The sequence below is a fragment of the Malania oleifera genome, chromosome 4, assembly GCF_029873635.1.
Source record: "Malania oleifera isolate guangnan ecotype guangnan chromosome 4, ASM2987363v1, whole genome shotgun sequence".
NCBI lineage: Eukaryota > Viridiplantae > Streptophyta > Magnoliopsida > Santalales > Ximeniaceae > Malania > Malania oleifera.
In genome coordinates this window covers 45253377-45273868 of record NC_080420.1, presented here as the reverse complement: position 1 = coordinate 45273868, position 20492 = coordinate 45253377, and the positions used below count along the sequence as shown (strand labels likewise).

Genomic DNA, 20492 nt, shown 5'->3' with positions numbered 1-20492 from the left:
TTAAAAAAATTTCCCACGGGCATTGCTCCCGGACCCCCAGGAGACTCATCCCTAAGGCCTAAGCTGCTCATGGACTAAGCAAGAAATCTTCTGTTAAGAAATCACGCTTCGGTTTATCAACCAGATCAACACACTACTAGGCTCCACAAAAGCCCAAGGAACAACGTTCAAACTTTGGGACACATGACTCAAAACTTCGAAACTAAGGAGGGGCAACTGATATACCCCAAATATATCACCTACCTTAAAGAGAAGACATGTGCCCAACATTAATGGGGGAAATCATCAATCGCTCGACCATAGTCATTGACGCCGGCCATATATTGATCGGAGTGATCCACGTCCGCGCTATAATGGTCAGAGTGATCCACACCAAGTGTTATAAATGACAAATCTACTAGGGTCAAACCTGGTTAGTATAAAAGGGGTATTACGGAGAGGTTAAGGTATCTCATTCTAACTCAATTTCACTGTTACTTACAACCTCTCTTAAAACACTCCCGTACTTAGGCATCAGAGAGATCCTCCGGAGTACACCCCGGGTCCTTTAAGCCGCGTTTGTTTTCATCATTTTCAGGTGATCAGGATTGAAAAGCTCGCTGGAGGTCAGATCGACATTTTTGGCAGCAACATTGACATTTGAAAAAAGATACTAAAAAATTTCCTTCATGATATTTAGAGATTTGAGGAAGATTGTCTAGCAATAAAAAGGGCAAAAAAAAAAAAAAAAAAAAAATAGTGATCGGGCAAGATGAGAGGTCAAGATAAAAATTTGAAAATACAAGTATTCGTGCTGGTCACGCGCTGAGGCGACGAGTTGGTCGGGGAGGTCCCGTCCAAAAACGCGGCGTTAAAACATGGGCGGCGGACGGTGCCAACATCGTGTTGAAGCTTCTGGAAAGGGAAAGGAGCTTTCGTATGCCCCAAAACCCTAGCTTCCCGGGAGCCTGAAGGGATCTCTCTCTCTCTCTCTCTCTCTCTCTCTCTCTGCTGAAAGGCCCTCCCTGTTGAGCAGCTTGAGTCTGGTATGGTATAGCTATTATTGAAGTGCATTTTTTTTATTTAATCTTATTTTTCATCCACTATTTAGGCTTATGCTTTTTGTTTGTACTCGCGAAAGATCACGTAGTGTGATTTTTTTTTTTTAGGTTTTTGATCTTTGGTACCGAGCGTTTCGTCTTGTTGGGTGTATTCGATCCAACACGACTTTTCTAGGATTTTCTTTTGAGATACTTTATTTGTTATGTTTTGTTTCTTTCTTCAGTTTGCGATTTGCTTGTTTCGTTAGGTTTTTAAGGTAGAAATCGCATTTTTTTTCTTATCGATGGCGCATTTGCATGGTTTCCGAGACACGATCTATCTAGGGTTTATGCGCTGATATGCACGAAAATTTTTGTTTTTCTGCCTTACTGTGAACGGGTAATTAAGTCACGATTTGTTTAGAATTGCCAAAGTTCTCTTCATGCAGTTGAAGGTGGTAACTATTGATTTTAGCTCTTAAAAGAAAGAATGCGTTAGCAAACTGTAATTACATTGTTTCCCTTTTTTCTGTATTGAATCCTATTACAATGTCTTAGAAAGAAACATTGTCTTAGTTTCTATGTGTCTGCAGAGAACGGCTTGAAATTTTGGATTTGAGGGGCGGGCCTTTCCTTTTGGCTTTCACTTCTTTGCATAAGGTAAGAAAACCGAATCAACTTCATTGTCTCAATGTTTTAATTGGATGTCCCATAAAAAGGATACAGTTGAATTATTGATGGAAGTTATTATTCTCTTCTTTAGTCCTCGTTTATATTATTTTAAATATGGAGTGGAACTATTATCCACAAGTGTTTCGTGTGGCATTGATTAGTTATCAACTAATGGTTACTGAAAATGAAGCGCCAAGTATGTGTGCACATACTTGTTAACACATTTATGCAGTCATTTGGACATGGTGTTGGCACTTGCAACTTGTGTTGCTGCATGTGTGAACTTGGGCTTGCTTGATGGCATTAAATACTTCTCTTAGCTTTGAATTCATAATCTTTTTTTGATTGTTTAGTCAAGCATGTTCTTGCACTTTTTACAAAACATAAAACAAGTTGTTCATATGACTGAAGTGCAATATACTTTTTCAGCAAAAGAGTTGAGAGAGAGAAAAAACTTGGTCTTTTCAATAAAATTCAATTTCTACTGCTGATAGGTTAACATAATAGCCTTCTTTTCACAAGGAAAAGGAAAAGATTGCGTACTATTATACTATGGGTCTCTTTGATGCATATAAAAAACCTCAACCTGATTTATTGACTAAGTTGATCCTGTTGGTAAGTTGTAGTCGAGGGACTAGTTTGATTTAGTTTGTGTTAAGGTGTACACACAAAGCTAGTTTGTCTCTAAGATCCGGATCGTGAAGATGCTGACTCTAATTCCTATTGCCAAATGAATTATGTGATTTACATTCTTTAATTATATTATGCCAAAGATAATTAGATTATTTTACTTATATGTTATTTTGCATTCATATTTTAACCTTTATCTACTGATCTGGGGTTTGCTCCTTGTTTGCATTTTGTTCAATGAAATTACCACCGTTTCAGAACCATAAATAATTAATTATTCATATATTTCTTAAATTTATCTTTCCATTACTTCCATATTAAATTTGAAAATAATCATATGCTGATATTGTAAATTTATTGTCATCACTTCATTTTTAACGTTGAAAATAAATAACTAGGAGTCTCTCTTTGTTACTGCCTTCACTACCCTGTCAATGTCTTTTCCACTAAGAGCACTGCAAGGTCCCTGAATACCTGATTATTAACTGATTTGGCTTTCTTCTCGATTTTAGCATGCACTTGAAATTGTTTTTTTGTTTTTTTTTTTTGGGGGGGGGGGGTGTTGTCGGGGGATCGGATGCCATAAATTAGCATTCTAATTATTTTTCATAATCGGTGTGATTTCTCTTTTTTAAAGCCATAGCACAGGTCAATTTATGGATTTGTTCAGAGTGAGGTTGCTATTTCTGTTTGGAATGTTAAGAACTGTCAATATTGAAGTAGCATAGATGCATCACTGAACATAATGCTTGCTGCCTTCTTTATGTACATGCAAATTGCTTGTTTGGTGGGGTATTATTTTGCATACTCTGTATTTTTTCTTTTCAAAGACAATCAGGTCAATTTAATGACGTAATATAGATGAGTCACTGAACATGATTCTTGCAGCTTTCTTTGTTACAATGTTCATGCTAGTTGCTTGTGTTGAGATGTGGCAATTGAAGAACTAACATTGTTTTTTCTCTTTTGTGAGATGTACTTCTGGTCATCTTCATACCAAAATGCAGGGATTGAACTGGTTTTTATATCAAAATGGATTGCAAGAGGTTCATCCAGTTGGTTGAGGAGAAGAAAAAGAGGGCTCTTGAGAAGAAGGAAGCCCCCTTGAAATGGGAGCAGAAGCTAGAAGCTGCTGCCAAGGCAAAAGCTGAAGCAGAAGCAGAAGCCAAAGAAAGGAAGCTGAAGGCTACAAAGCACAAGAGAAGATCTGTCTCAGAGTCTGACAGTGAGAGTCATAGTGACAACAGTGAAGGGAGAAAGAAGATAGCTAAAAGGGTTCACAGGAAACAGCACAGGAAATACCATCACTCTGATTCAGGAGACAATGAAAAAAGGAAGGAGAGAAAATCTAGGCAAAGGCCTAAGAAACGATCCTCAAGCGCAAGTGACGATAGCAGTGATGAACTTGAGAGTGAGTCTGAAGGAGAGAGGGGAAGGAAGAAGCGGGTTCACAAGAAGCACAGGCGTCACAATTCAAGATCAGATTCTAGTGATGCATATTTCTCGAGTGATGAGGATGGTGTGGTAAGAAGAAAAAATCATGCCAAGTATCGCAAGCACCATCAGCGATCAGAGTCTAGTTCTGATTCATCAAGCGATGAAGATGGTGCAACAAGAAAGAGAAACAAGACAAAGCACCATAAACGACATCGGCGATCTCAGAGCAGTGACTCGGAATCGTCTGATTCTCATGGCCAGAGAATTAGACGGAGGAGCCGTTCTTTAGAACAGTCATCAGAAGATGATCATGAAAGAGTAGATAAGCGACCGAGGCGGAAACATTGTTGGCATCACAGCCAGCATCACAAGCATGGGCATCATCATGATCATCAATCTGACAAGGAGAGAAATATCCAGCACCACAATTCGGCAGAAACAAATGGAAAGCCTTCAGAGGATGCAGACAAGGTGATGAATGGAAGGACCAAAGCCCACCACAGTTGAAATGCACATAAAAATTCCAATCTCGGTGTACTGATCCACTAACTATATTCATTTTTTTTTTTTTTTAAGCTTTTACTCTGTTATTTCCTTTTCCGAATTGTGGTGTGGACTTGGGTATGATTTGCACTGAAATCTGGTGGGTTTCTAGGAGTGTACTTTACTAGGTTGATTGTATGCAGCAACCGGCAGACTTGTATGTGAGCCTTTGGTTTCCAGAATGCTCCAGGGAGCGTTCAACCCTTCATTTATTTGTTTAGCTTTTCATTGCTTTAAAACATGTGCTCCAGAGGCGCCGGGAAATAAGAGAAATAATGCTGGGAAGGAGATTGAAATCGGATGGGCAAGGCTTAAGGAAATCCTCACAAGCCAATTGCTGCATTCAACAGAGCTTGGATGAGTTGAGGACTGGTATATCTTCACAAGCCAATTCCAGCATTCAACAGTACAATGTTGCACCAAGGCCAATTGGTGCGTGATTGATTTTTTAAAAAAGTTTTTGGGGTTGGGGTTATTCCATTTTAAGGATTGAAAGTGAGGTTGAAATATCACATTTTTTGGGGAAAATTTAAAGTGAAAATAGTAGAAAAATAGTTTTTATGAAATAGATAAGAACATTATACATTACCTGAAGTGAAATATGCTTTATATTGCTACTCAAATGGTTAGGAATATATATATATACACATTGTTTGCTTGCATTGCTTGCATCAAACTAATAGCTACTAATGGACGAGGGGATAATGTATTTGGTGATGGAGGTTAACAATTAAATGGTTCATGGTTAGTGGGGAGGATGAAGACTAAGATCTATAACTGACGAAGGGAAATGTGGGCAATGAATTAGTCATAACCTAAAAGATATTGCTCAGTTGAGAGAGCAGAGAATGAAATGAATCACTCGGTCTACTACTCGAGTAAAATACCAGTTATATGCGGCTGGTACTCTACAACATTGTAGACAACAAAACTAAGAGGACGATGTGCACTTTGACATCATACCCATCATTCTTAGAATGACGAGGGAGTTCATTGCAGGCAGGGACATGCCCTAAGTAATGAAGACTTGAGTTAAGCACGATGTTAGGACTGCACATTAAAAAGATCTAAAGGAAAATGGAGGAAAAGAAAGAAAAAAAAAATCATAGTAGGAGTTAAGCACGATGTTAGGACTGCACATTAAAAAGATCTAAAGGAAAATGGAGGAAAAGAAAGGATGTCAAAGATGTTACCTACGATTCCACTAGAACATTGTGGATGAACTATTTATTACTTAAAATCTTAAGTTGCCTCTAATTAACTACGATGACGACTAAGACCCAACTAATCACATGAAGAATTTTCGAACGATCATGATGCTTTAAGCAAAACAAATGATATTATGCGCCAATCTTTCTTACTAGTGCTGATGACTTCGCCCTCACATGGTGCATAAGCCTTCCTTCAAACTTATTTCAGTGATTTTGACAAAGTATACGAGTTCTTTATAATGCACTTTATCCGTGACAAAAAGAAGTGAAGAGATCATGTATAGATTTAATGCATGAGATATGGGCACTAGGAATGTATAATGACTCCAAAAATATTTATATAAGATTAGTGTAGTAATTCTTAAAAAATTAGTAATAATAAATAAATAAATTAATTATTATTTATTTTTTATTATTTAAATGATATAATATAATATATTGATATATTAATATAATATAATATAATAATATTATATATATATATATATATATATAGACATCCCCCCTCACGTCCTCACACTCTCTCCTTCCCTAATCTCTCTCTCTCTCTCTCTCTCTCTCTCTCTCTCTCTCTCTCTCTCTCTCTCTCTCTCTCTCAATTTTTCTTCCATATCTCTGCGAAATTGAAGAACAAACATCATTCCCGGGTCCCAATTCCAATCCTCAAAGTCTTAACCGGGGAGATTTCGTCTTCTACACGCCGTGGGCACCACTCTAGGATTAGTGTAAGTGAGTTAGATTATGTCAAAATTTATTTTAAAATATGCTTGATTTAAATTGAATATGAGATTTTAATTATTTCCATGTTCATATTTTATTTTAAAAATGTATGTTTTAAACTAATTACGTGAATTTAATTATATTTATATGTTTGATTTAAATTAAGATTGTTAAATTAATTATATTGATTTTATTCAAATATATACTTGGTTAAATTAAATTATACGAATTTGATTTTATTTAAAAACATGCTTGAGTTCAATTAAACTACAGGAATTTGATCATACCTGAGTTTTAAAATAGGTTGAGGATTAAATTTAAATATGGAGAGTTGATCATGCCCACGTTTTTATTTAAATTTACTAAGTATATATTTATGAGAATTGATCAGGTAATTTATGAAATTATAATTATTATATAAATTGTAGAGACCCGAATAATTATAGTAATTAAATAATAAAAGAAAAGAGAGAAAAAGAAGATTTCAAGAGGGACTCAGTAGGGTCTCGTCAACGAGAGGCCTTCTTGGGCTTGTCGATGTGGACTTATGTCTCATCGATGAAAACTTACCGAGAAAGCTGATTTCAGGGCCTGAAGCTTGTCGATGAGGGTTAGGTGCTTGTCAATGAACCCCCTTCTTAAACTCGTCGACGAGAAGACGTGGCTCGTCGATGAGGCCACGTGGATAAGCAATCTATATAAGGCCAAAAATCACATTTTCTACAAGAGATTGCATGCGGGCTCCCTCTCTCTCTCTCTCTCTCTCTCTCTCTCTCTCTCTCTCTCTCTCTCTCTCTCTCTCTCTCTCTCTAAAATTCATTCCCCTCTCATTCTCTCTACGATTTAGGTTTCGTTCTTCGTCGAATTAACAATCGGAAGCTGCTACGCTATTCCTGAGAAGATTCTCTTCAAGTCTACTGGAGTAGATTGTTGGTTATGCTAGTTTGGGTACCATCCCAAAATCAGGGTAAGTTGATTATTTGGGTATTTTTAGTATTACCAGGCTTATCTGAGTTTAGATTCTGTGTTGTATAGGAATATATTGGTGTTTTTTTGAAATAAAACTAGAGTATTACGTTTTCAAGATTAAGATATTTTTGGGACCCTACAGATATGGGTTGAGGTCCCAAGCAGGTATCTTTCTAGGAGCTCAAGTAAATTATAGTTTAGAAATGTTGGATATGTGGAGTTGGGGAAAATATGAATGTAATAATTATTATAGTAAATTCAGTCGTGTGACTGAGGATTATATGAGTGTTATTTCAAGGTATTGAAAATTATGAATGTCACATTCGTAAGAATGTTAAATAGTATTTAGAGCCCAGATAGTTAGGTAAGGGGAATACATGTTATGCCAATGTTATTAGACATTTTACCAGTATAAAATAGTATTTGATCAGAGCATGAAAATTATATAGTTTTACAGAACATATTTATAGAGTTTTATTGAATTGTGTTGCATGAGAAATACTAGAATATTATAGAATATTTTATACAGTTTTATAGAAGCATGATTAGATAGCCTACAGAGTTATGAAACATAACTTATACAGTTTTATATACATAGCTACTATACAGAATTATACAGAACTACAGTTTATATGATATACAGTATTTTACAGAATTATGATTGCATAGTATATTTTAGAACAAGATTGTACAGTATTCTACAAAGTGGATTATACAGTGTTTTTATTACCATAATTATACAAAAATATATAGAACCATGATTATACAGAATTTTATAGAACCATGATATGCAAAACATAGAACTGTGATGTACAAAAATACAACTTATATAGAGTATAGAGTCATGACATACAGAATACAAAATTACAGCTACAGAATATACATATATATAGATATTACAGCGTCATGGCTATACAGTTGATACAGAATCATGGTCATTACAAAAATAAAGAATCATGGTAAAACAACTAGATTTATATAGAAATATTATTATACAATATCAGACCCCGATGGAATACAGCAGTTTACAAAGTACGGTACAGTTGCGATACAGTAAAGACAGTGCAACCATACGTCTCAAACAGAGTATGGTACAGCCGATTGTGCCCTCAGGTAGAGTTGTGAGCTCCCTAACGTCTGGACCAGGTGGAGAGGGTCTTTCGTGCTATAGGCATCTAGATATACATACAGTTAGGCTAGCACTAGAGGGCCAACCAGTGTTTAGCCCCACCTACGGGTTGCACAACCCAGTTATGAGGGGATAAGTCATGCCATATAGCCATCCAAGGGGAAGTTTACAGATATATGGCTATGTATAGTACACACAGAAAGTAAATATTATGTATTATAGATAGAAGTACTTTTGAATAGATAACTCAGAAATTTTCATATTTTATATGACATAAGCATGTGTTATTATACAGATATTTTTCTCAAGGTATATTGTATACAGTATTGATTAAAAGATATGCTACCAACTAACACATATGCCACACACTAGTAATAACATGTTTCTCCTTACTGAGAGGTGTCTCGTCCCAACATTATTAAACATTTCAGGTAATCTAGAGAGGTGAGCAGGGCCGGCTCAGAGGTAGAGGTGGTGTAGAGTCGGCATAGTTTTTGGGGTGAGTTTTGGGCTAGTCTGTGGAGACCACAGTGTTTTTGGGACTTTTGATAAGTGTTATGTAAATATGTGTATGGGTATTGCTAGGTATATAGTACTCTGGTATTGTATTTTGGAATATGTTGGATATGTATGTACTTCTACTGCTTAAGTGTTATATGAAATGCATAGGATACCACGGTCCCACTTCGGGTCGTGATGATGTCAGCTATGCTCATGCAGGTACCAAAAATTATATATTAATATAGAAGGAAAAAAAATGGATGAAAATTTCAGGTCGTTACGTAAATCATGTAGCATGAGTTCAATTTATTTTAACGCATAATTAAGCATGTTTGGAATTTTATGGTGTTATATTTGTTATGTGTTTGATTGGAAATAGTGATGAGATTTATCAAAAATTTTACGATTGGAAAAATGATGAGAGTATTATACTGTGTTATTGCATAAATTGTAATTATATGTTTTAAGAATCCTGATGGGCCAGATGTGATGGATACTCGGCACCGTAGTTACAGATGAGTATTAGTGCAGTCATACTGTTGTGAAAGTACTGGCGGTGGATAATGGATTTGGCCTGAGTAGGGGAGTACACACATGTTTCTGGATCAGGATGTGAAGCAAATTGCACTTACAAACATAATGCTTTGATTTAGCCTTGCTCGGTCAACCAAACTAACTCCAGTTTTCTGATCGCACAATCCGGTCATGGGGGTTAAACATGACATGTATCGGCCAAAAAGAAGTCTTTTATACATATTTGGGTATTTATGTGATTATGACCTTTAATAGGCATAAATGATTGATTTGGGAGAAAGTACGGATGTTTGTGTATTATGGGTTTGATAGATCATAAATGAAATTTTTATTAAAGTAAAATGGTGATTAAATTATTAAATTATTTTTACACTGAAACTCATTTGTTGACTCTACGAGTCTAATCTGGTTTTGATAACAACAAATCACTTGGTATTTGATATGTGCATTGAGTTTGTGAACATGACCTATATTAAGCATGCACGGAAAGATAACGAGTCATGAAAGTCATAAAGCAAAGCATATATATATATATCTTGATAAGATCCATGGAACTCAAAGAGTACAAGAATCAAGATGCAAGTGGCAAAGTTCAAGAACATCTTGGGAATGGGTACTTAGAGTTCATGTATTTACATTTTCGTATGATTTAATTTAAGACTCAACATAACTTAGAATGACTTTAGGATTCATGCATTTCATGTATATCATTAGAAGACTTTCATGGACTTAGAAATACTTTTAAAATTATGGAAAATATGTTTTATAAAAGATTCAAGAAAGAGAGCAAAGCAAATTTTTTAATTAGAAAATAAAATTTGAGAAAAAGGGCACTTCGGTAGCCTGAACTCAACTTCAATCGCCTGGATAATTTCTTCGGTAACCTGAAGATTAAGTTCGGTAGCCTGAAGAATTAATGGAAGAAAAAGAATCTAGCCGAGGTACTTTGGTTGCCTGAACTAGAACTTCGATTACCTGATGTCACTTTAGGAGCCTGAACTTCAACTTTAGTAGCCTGAAGTCGCGGGAAAGTTTAATATTTAGATTTTTAACTCGCAAGCTTTTTCTTTGATCCAACGGTTGAGATCAATTCTAAGGGTAAGACACTATAAATATTGAATATCTAAACCCTAGAATGAAGCTAAGACAAACGAGAAGATCAACGTAAAGAGAAGAATACATATTATAGAAAGAATATTGAGAAATTTGCTCTTAATGCTATACGATTGCCTACACTTCAACTTCTACACATCGAGCTTGGGCAAATCAACTCAGAATCTTGAAGGGAACTCGTTTACTCATCTTGTTTTCATTCTAGTATTAAGGTTTAATCATTCAAGTTAATATTTTCACGAGTTTCTCATCCCATCACTTGTTATTGAATATCGTTAGAAAAGTTTGATATTGAGTGTGCACATACATGTAAAAATTGCTTTTGAAAAGATTATTACTTGAGAAAGTTTTTTTTTGCTATTGGTTGATTGGTTTTTGATTCAAAAGTGTATATATATATATATATGTATATCATAGAGCTTATCATTGCAAAACCTATTTTTGATTAAGTATTAAGAGGTTGATATTGAGTGTGCATATATATATATTAAATCACTTTGATAAGATTACCACTTGAAAAGAGTTTTAGCTATTGATTAAATATTTTAGGTTCTAGTGAGTTTTTCCATTCAAAGACTCTATATTTTTAATAGTACAAATTCACTTTATTAGATATCCTTGGAGTTCTTAAATACATATATTGTTGAAGGCTATTTTCTGAAATAGATCACATTGATTTTTGACCTTTGGAATACATACATACATATATATATATATATATATATATATATATATATATATATATATATTTGAATATTGCAAAGGTCATGTTGTGATTGAATATTTGAAAGAAAGCTTTGTGATTTTGATTGATTTAATATTCAAGATAAAGTTTTTATTAATAAGTTCACATCAAATATATTTGTGCATTTTTGCAAAGTGAACTAAAAACCCTAAAATTCTCCAAAGTGTTTTAAATATATCATTACTTGGGAGTTTTGGTTAAAGAGGGATTTGTGTGTTGAAGCATATCATACATAAACGATTGTATCATTTCCATACATTCTGAGCTTCAAGTTACATCATATGTTAATGTACTAGGACTTTGAATTGTACTCACTAGTTTTTGTTAGAAGCAACATTGAGTGTTTGCAAATTTGAGCCTAAATTGTAAACACAGTTCGGGTTGTGAACCAGGTGTGAGGAGGAAGTTGTGCCTCTTGTAAGCAGCGGATTAGGAGGAAGCTCTACCTCTTATAAGCAGCGGAATAGGAGGGAGTTGTACCTCTTATAAGCAGCGGATTGTAAGGGAAGCTCCGTCCCAATTTAAGGAGCAGGGATTTTAGTGAAATCTTTGAGTGGGTTGCTCAAGGCGAGGACGTAGGCCGGGTTGGCTAAATCTTGTAAAATTGTGGTTGCATTCTCTCTTCCCTTAACTCTTTATTTTTCGCACTACATTATATTAATTGCATTGTATGTGGATGTTGAATTACTTTACACATAATTAATTGGGTAAACGGAACTCATTGATAAAATAACTTTAATTCAGTCATAAGTCCCTACCATTGATTTGTTAAATATACAAATAGGGAGTAAGTGGTAAATAGGGTCAAAGAATTTTTAAAATACCCAATTCACCCCCCTCTTGAGATTACACCTAAATCAACATCATTCTAACCCCATACTGATGATAATCTAGTCCTTACTTACTGAGAGGTGTCTCACCCCAATTATTTTTATACATTTCAGATACCTTGAGGAGCATAGCCGAAGTCAGAATAGCGTAGAGGAAGCATGGGTGGGATAGAAAAGTCATTTAGAATAGATATTAAATTAGTTATGTTTTTAATGTTTAGAATTTTTAGGGATGTTAATTTAGATATTGGAGATATTATTGTAATAAAGGTTTTTAGTACTCTGGTATAATGCAATTTGAGGTCTTCCATTGTATAAAATTCGGGTTACTACAGTTGGTATCATAGCTCCAAGATATAGATTCTGTATACTTTAGGAATGATTTTTTCTAGAGTATATATTTGAATTGTGAGAAGGGTAGGAATGGGTAGGTTAGGATAGTTTTAAACCTATCGTTACGTTAGATTTTATTTAGGGTTATAGTGTGTTACCTTCTGATCTCCTATTCTGCTTTAAACCATCTCGATGTACAAGTACTCTTATTTCTTTGCTAAATAGTAGTCTCTTTAGAAAAATTCTTCGCTTCTGGTTATTTAGCAAAATTTCGAGGATGAAATTTTTTATAAGGAGGGGAGAATGTAACGATTCCAAAAATATTTATACAAGATTAGTGTAGTAATGGTATAATAATAATAATAATAATAATAATAATAATAATAATAATAATAATAATAATAATAATAATAATTTAATTATTAATTATTAATTAAATGATATAATAAAATAGAATCACATATTAATATAATATTTTATATATATATATATATAAGCTCCTGAAGGATCATTAGCCTTCAAGAGACATCACCCCCGCTCTCGTCCTTACTCTGTCTCTCCTTCCCTGATCTCTCTCTCTCTCTCTCTCTCTCTCTCTCAATTTCTCTTCCATATCTTTGTGAAATTGAAGAACGAACATATAATGACCAAAAAAATAATGGTATTTAAATAATAATTAAGAGAGAGGAAAATGGAATTAAAAAAAAAAAAAAAAGGCGATAGCAGGCTTTGTCGATGAACACGAAGCATTCGACGACGACATTGTATATTGGGCTCATCGACGAAGGTGCGCTTCGTCGACGAGAAGACATCGAGAGGGGGGGTTTTGGGCAACTCTGAATTTCATCGACGAAGGAGAGAGTTCGTCGACGAATTTCCTCTTGACCTCGTCGACGAGGCGACGTGTCGTTGACGAATCCCATAATATAAATAGCCTAAAACTCAAATTTTATGCAGAAATCTCTCTCTCTCTCTCTCTCTCTCTCTCTCTCTCTCTCTCTCTCTCTCTCTCTCTCTCTCTCTCTCTCCTTTCTACGATTTCTCTCTCCTTTTTCTTCAATTTCGGCTCCATCGTTCACCGGATCAACAATTTAAGGCCACCACGATGCTCTAGGGGAAGTTCTCTCCAAGTCTGCTAGAGCGGATCGTCGGTGGAATAGAGTTGAAATTCATCCCTGATTTAAGGTAAGACTTTTTTATGCCAAATTTGGTCTTATCATAGTTATAGGAAATGTTATTCACGAAAAAATACTGAAATTTAGTTATGAGAGTTGTTGTTTTCAGGGTGTTGAATGAAGAATCCAGCGGGTGTAGGACGAGCGCGTTTTAGGGGTTTCTTTTCAGTGTCAAGTAAGGGAATAAACTAAAACAGTTATTTTCCATGCAAACTATTATTATTTATCAGCAATTAATTTTCAGGAAAGCATGGATTTCATTTGAATATTATTGAGAAAATGCATGTTTGGAAAAATACTGCTATTATATAGAAAATGTGATTTTAGAATGAAATGTACGAATTTACTCAGTTTTGTGTGGCATGAATATTATTTGACATGAAAAGTATTATGATATGACAATTTTATGAATAAAGCATGTTTTTTAGAGATTATGAAATAATGCAGTACATTATGATGTTAAAATACATGATAAATGGATTACTTAATCAGAATGATATGTATGGAATATTCGACATAAGGCCATGATTGATAGCCGGCACGAGGTCGTGTATATGTATGATTTTGGTGCTAGGCCATAGATATGAAAGTAAACGGCGGAAGGTCATATGTATTTACATTATTACAAAAAAGCTATCAATCTATTTACATTAAACTGTATATTATCATGTATTATTTATTATCAGAACCCGGATGATAGTTCAGTTCAGTTATAGGAGCACGATACCGTAGTTATATAGATCAAATATCTATGTTCAGATTTGTGCTAACCGCCCCACAAGAGGCGGGAGATGGATAGTCGATGTGATTTTCAGTATAGAGTTGTAGACGTCCACCTAGTAGTTTAGACCAAGGTGTGGCGGGCCCATCGTACTTACAGACATTTTTTACTCCACAGTGATTGACCAGCCATTATCGGGTCCCACCTTCGGGCTGCACAACTCGTCATTGGGGGTAATACATGACATCATCTACCTATACATCCCGGATGAATTTTTAGTATTATCAGTTATATCAGACATTTTATGAACTGTATGATTTATTAGAAAATACAAAAGTATAAGATTATTCAGTATGTTATGATGAATGTTTTCGGGTATATGAAATGTACTATATATGTATAATTGCATCAAATATTCATGTTGTCACACGACTGTATTTAGCTTATTTTCCCTTACTGAGAAGTGTCTCACCCCCGAACTTAAATGATTTTCAGGAAACCCAAAAGGACAGGCGAATCGAGGCCACCGTTGAGTTAGTACGGTACTACCCTGCTAGGAGGGTAGGTTTTGATCTAGGAACAGTACATTGGTGTTGTGAGTTCCTAGATATGTTTATATTCTGTATTTTTTTGGAGATTGTACATTAACACAGTGGTTTGGATTATAGTTAACTCTGGTATTATGTGTTTTGTGGTTATGACAATGTGATTTTCATTTACTGCTACTTCGGTTTCCATTGTGAATGTCAGATGTATCCTCGTTACCCACGGGTTCAGGTTGACCTTATTATTAAATATGTTTTATTATATGATTAGATAAGCAGGTCGTTACAGAACATCATTATTGGGTCTCAATTTTGTTCTTCATAAATTTGACCGGGGAGATTTCGTCTTCTACACACCGTAGGCACTACTCCAGAGATAGTGTAAGTGGGATAGATTATGTCATAATTTATTTTAAAATATGTCTGAGTTAAATTGAGTACGAGAATTTAATTATTTCCATGTTCATATTTTATTTTAAAAACATGTATGTTTTAAATTAGTTATGTGAATTTAATTATATTTATATGTTTGATTTAAATTAAGTTTGTTAAATTAATTATATTGATGTTATTCAAATATGTACCTGAGTTAAATTAAATTATACGGATTTGGTTTTATTTAAATACATGCCCGAGTTCAATTAAACTGCGGAAATTTGATCATACCTGGGTTTTTAAATAGGTCAGGGATTAAATTTAAATATGGGGAGTTGATCATAACCGCATTTTTATTTAAATTTACTAAGTATATATTTATGAGAATTTTTTAGTTAATTTATGAAATTATAATTATTATATAAATCGCGGGGCATGAATTTAATTTATTTTAATGCATAATTAAGCATGCTTGGAATTTTATAGTGTTATATTTGTTACTTGTTTGATTGGAAATCGTGATAAGATTTATCACAAATTTTACGATTGGGAAAATGATGAGAGTATTATAGTGTGTTATTGCATAAATTGCAATTATATGTTTTACCTTGATGGGTCGAATGTGGTGCATGCTCGGTACCATAGCTATAAAAGCAGCCACACTGTTGTGAAAGTGTTGACGGTGGATAGTGGATTTGGCCTGAGTAGGGGAGTACACGCCTGTTTCCGGACTAGGATGTGAGGCAAATCGCACTTATAGACATAATGTTTTGATTTAGCCTTGGTCGGTCAACCAAACTAAGTCCAGTTTTCGGACCGCACAACTTGGTCATGAGGGTTAAACATGACATGCATCGGCCAAAAAAGAGTATTTTATACATATTTGGGTATTTATGTGATTATAGCCTTTAATAGGCATAAATAATTGATTTGGGAGAAAGTACAGATGTTTGTGTATATATGGGTTTGACAGATCACAAATGGAATTTTTATCAAAGTAAAATTGTGATTAAATTATTAAATTATTTTTACACTGAAACTCATTCTAGTCACAGGCTGATGACAATCTCCTTACTTACTAAGAGGTGTTTCATCCTAATTATTTTCATACATTTCAGATACCTTGAGGAGCATAGCCGAAGTCAGAATAGCGTAGCGGAAGCGTGGGTGGGATAGAAGAGTCATTTAGAATATATATTAAATTAGTTATGTTTTTAATATTTAGAATTTTTAGGGATGTTAATTTTGATATTGAAAATATTGTTGTAATAAAGGTTTTTAGTACTCTGGTATAATGCAATTTGAGGTCTTCCGCTGTATAAAATTCAAGTTACTACAGAATGTATAGATATAATGCACGAGATATGGGCACTATGCCAAAAGATCAACATGGAGGCTCTAAATAACCTTAAGAACATTAAACCAAGGCATAAAGATGGCCATTTTCCAGGATAAATCAAAGACGCGAAGTTCAACTTCTTTTTCTCAAAGTCTACACATGGACTTTGCCAATTTACTAATTTGGATCAATATGTTTAAGCTCTAAAGAAGCAGAAGTCATAAAAAAAAAAAAAAAAAAAATAAGATCATACTACAAGAAAGTGAAAAGAGGAAAGATAAGTTGGATGACCATTATGCTTCTCATTCCTATTAAATGACTAAGGGAAAAGGAAGAGTTGCCAAAACAGTTCAACAACAATAACACCCTTGAATATACTCTAGTAAAAAATCTTGATGTAAAGTGAAAATTATGTTCAAGTTAGATTTTCATGAAAGATGAAGACAAATGTTGCAAGAATTGGTATGGAAAAGTATTATGGACTCCTTTGAGATTATGGTTATGATCCAAATGACTGTAAAAACATTAAAAAAGAGATCAAGTATTTGAGCAAGTGGAAAATTATAGGAACGTATTTGGATTAGTTGTGTTGAAGACGAGAAGGAGCCAACAAATAATTGACCTACTACAAGGATTATTCATATCATCTCTATTTGTCACTCTTGGGTACAAAACTATCTCTAGAGGCCTAGCTAGGGAGATAGTTTTGCACCCTAGAGTGACAAGTCAAAAAAGGGATTCAAAAGAGGCCAAAGACCTACATTAATTGATCTTTCTCTCGAATAGAGGTGTGTCACTTTCTTGTAACAACACACTTATGGTCACTATTGTAGTCACTCATCACATAGTGAAAAGGATATTGCTAAACAACAACAACTCATCATATATGTTGTTCTACCATGTGATTTAATAGATGAATATTAGTGAAGGTAGGTTGAGAGTCTTGAGACCCACCAAAACTCTAGTCATGTGACTGGCAAGTACAACTGTGAATTAGTAGCCATCATGGTTATAGAGCCTAAACAAATTATGACAATAGGAGAAAAACTTGTATGAAACAATTCCTTAATGTATGATTAGGAATCAACAAATTGCAGAATTGATTGTTACCACTTGGGCCCCTATAAGTGGAAGATTTGATCTAATGTGGATCCTAGTAATGTGGGTCTAATAACATTTTAGTAAATATGACATCTTATAATTGGTGGTTCCAAATGGTATGTGGAGAACTCGTTGCTTACAAGTGTTTCTTCATCAATAGTAGCCTTTCTTGTCATATGAGGAAGCTTGGTGTATAATGTTACATTGGAAGAGTTTGAAAGACTTATGCGTCCAAGAAACTTTCTCTTATTATCATTATTTGTCAGTCTCAAGGTTTCTTTTCTACTTTCATGATCACAAAAACATCATATTTGTGTGGACAGCAAAAATATTATTACTATTTTTTTAATCTTGGAATAATGGTATTCTTGAAAATTAAATTGTTATGGTTTTTGATACATTGGGATGTCTAATAATGTGAGAAATTTGACAATTACGTACTTACAATAATATGGTTTTGATTTTTAATTTGATCATGCTCTTAATGGACACAAACCATGTCTTTATTTTGTTGGGATTTTTTGAGAAACTTATAATTTACCACTTAGGATTTTTTTATTTATTCTAGTTTTCCCTTTAAAAACATAAAAATAGGTGTCAACTCTATTTTTCTTTAGTTGAAAAACTATTTTTTTAATCAAAATAAGTGGGTTTGAGGTCTAGGGTCCACAGTATAGGGCAAACCTAGATGGATCCTCTCCTTACCTATTTGAGGGATGGCACATTCCCAAAGGATCATGAGGAATTCAAAAATCACATCAAGAAATCAACTTGTATATCATGCATCAAAGGTTGATTAACAATGGACTGTTCATTCTAGTACATTGTATAAGCCCCAAGAGGTAGATTATATGTTGAGGGATATGCACAAATGATACATGGGGATCACCTAAGTAGTAGGTCAATAGGATGCAAAGCACTAAGGCCACTCTATTACTGGCCTACTCTACGCAAATATGTTACTAAGCTCTCTAATGTTGTCAATGTCAGAGGAGTTCCATCAAACCTTGAGAATGCTATCATTTGTAAGTCCCTTCAAATGATCAACACATTTGCAGAAATTTCTTATATATTGAACTACTTCAAAAGAAGCTCTATGAAATTTTACATGAAAATCCATCATATCCTCGTATGGCATCCCTTTCACGACTATTAAAGATAATGAAACACATCTTAGATTGTTTGAGAATTTTGCATAGAGTTAAGCATTTAAACACAGCTCACTTAAGGTGTATATTTCACATGGAAATAGATAAAACAGGGTTGCAATCTAGACCATACGTACCATTTGGGTTAAGGAAAATAGATGGGTTGACAAGTTATTGGTGACACTCCAGACTCTCAAAACAACAACCACATTGCACACAAGAGAGACGCCTTTAAGCATAATTTATGAGTCAAAAGTAGTAGCTTTATCATAAACACACAATCCAGATCTTACATCAAATGATGATCTCTTGGTCGACTTAGACGTGTCATTGTATTAGGAACCAATTCAGCCTAAAAGGGATTGTTCAATGGTGTGTTAGCATAAATTTTTGAACTATGACGAATATTATTTCTCATCTCAATAAGTTTAGAGGTATCTACTTCCATGTGCTGAGTTATAACCAGGTTGCTCAAGGTTGGTCAACTTCAAAATCTAATCGAGCGAGTCAAGGTTTTGAATTTCTCTTAGTCATATTCTCGAGTTGGTACAATTTTCAAAAAATTAGCATTTAGATTAGTCATAATGAAGCTCATCCTACCATTTGCAAGTTTTCATTGCATTTATATATAAAATTTAGACAATCACATGTTCAAAAAGTCATGTCATGTGCCAAATATGAACAAGTAACCTCAAAGTAGAAGAGAAGCAATATATAAACTGAAAGGTTACCAAAATATACAAAACAACTTGGCTAAATCCAATTAAAATTGTTAAAATTGTTTTTTAGCATGAAAATAAATTTGTTCTAAGGCCACAAATGTCACTTCATTGTCGTAGCCCCACCATTTTAATTGTGGCACATGGACCAGGATAAGAGAAAGAAAAAACCTATGCAATTGGAGTTTTAGATATCTACAACTAAATAAGCTCCCAACCTCAAAGATGAAGTTTTGCGCCATAGGATGAACAATATTGGAGAATTCAAGTCACACACTAGTTTGGGTCCATATGGCGTCAACTCACTACCATCAATATGCTCAATGGAAGCACTAGCCTCACACTCAACTTCCTTTGCTCATAACAAAAGAAGCAAAGGGGAAGATAGACACATTTTTTCCCCAACATATGCAAGACAGAATCAACATTCTCTAACCACCCACAGGTGCAAGGAAATTCTCCACAAAATTGAAAGAATATCCAAGGGTTTAAAAAGGGAAAAGAAAGGAACTAAAGATGTGTATTTGACTGATTAAGAAAGAAAGATTACTCCGAGGAAGATGAAAAATTATAATGAATGTCACGAAGAGAGGAGTTGCATGGACTATTAATGGTGTTTGAAAGAGCTCCAAAGCAAGAAAGTGAAAGATTAACCTACAGGCTCATTTAAAAATAGAAAAGCAATCAATGACTCAAATTAAATGTGCTTACTAACAATTGACATCCTTCATTTAGAAGGAGCCACATGGTTCAAATGCCCTCAAAATAATAAATATATATAAACGTAATCAACAATTATTCATTGAAGAAACATGTCTTTCAATTTTCCTACCTTTAATTTTGAGAGCCAACAACTAAAGAGAGAAGATGGGTACACTCATCAGCAACCTACATAACCCAGTGGAATGAAAATACGGTAAACAAATTGGCTATAGCCTAACAGACAGCAAGATCAAGGATAAACAGGGCAGAGTGTATTAGGT

At 34.4% G+C, this 20492-nt stretch overlaps 1 protein-coding gene across 5 annotated transcripts; it reads left to right on the top strand.

Annotated features, from left to right (window-relative positions):
- Positions 1-796: 796 nt before the first annotated feature.
- LOC131153441 (uncharacterized) lies at positions 797-4463 on the top strand. 5 transcript variants are annotated; one of them, XM_058105737.1, is made up of 3 exons: positions 797-1025; positions 1613-1679; positions 3329-4463. In XM_058105737.1, the coding sequence occupies exon 3, from the start codon at positions 3354-3356 to the stop codon at positions 4263-4265; it is 912 nt and encodes a 303-aa protein (XP_057961720.1). In that variant the 5' UTR covers positions 797-1025; positions 1613-1679; positions 3329-3353; the 3' UTR covers positions 4266-4463. The 5 variants fall into 5 exon arrangements, with proteins under 5 accessions (XP_057961720.1, XP_057961723.1, XP_057961722.1 ...); XM_058105739.1 differs by having other exon boundaries at positions 858-1025; positions 1596-1679; XM_058105736.1 differs by having other exon boundaries at positions 869-1025; positions 3295-4463.
- Positions 4464-20492: the final 16029 nt, after the last annotated feature.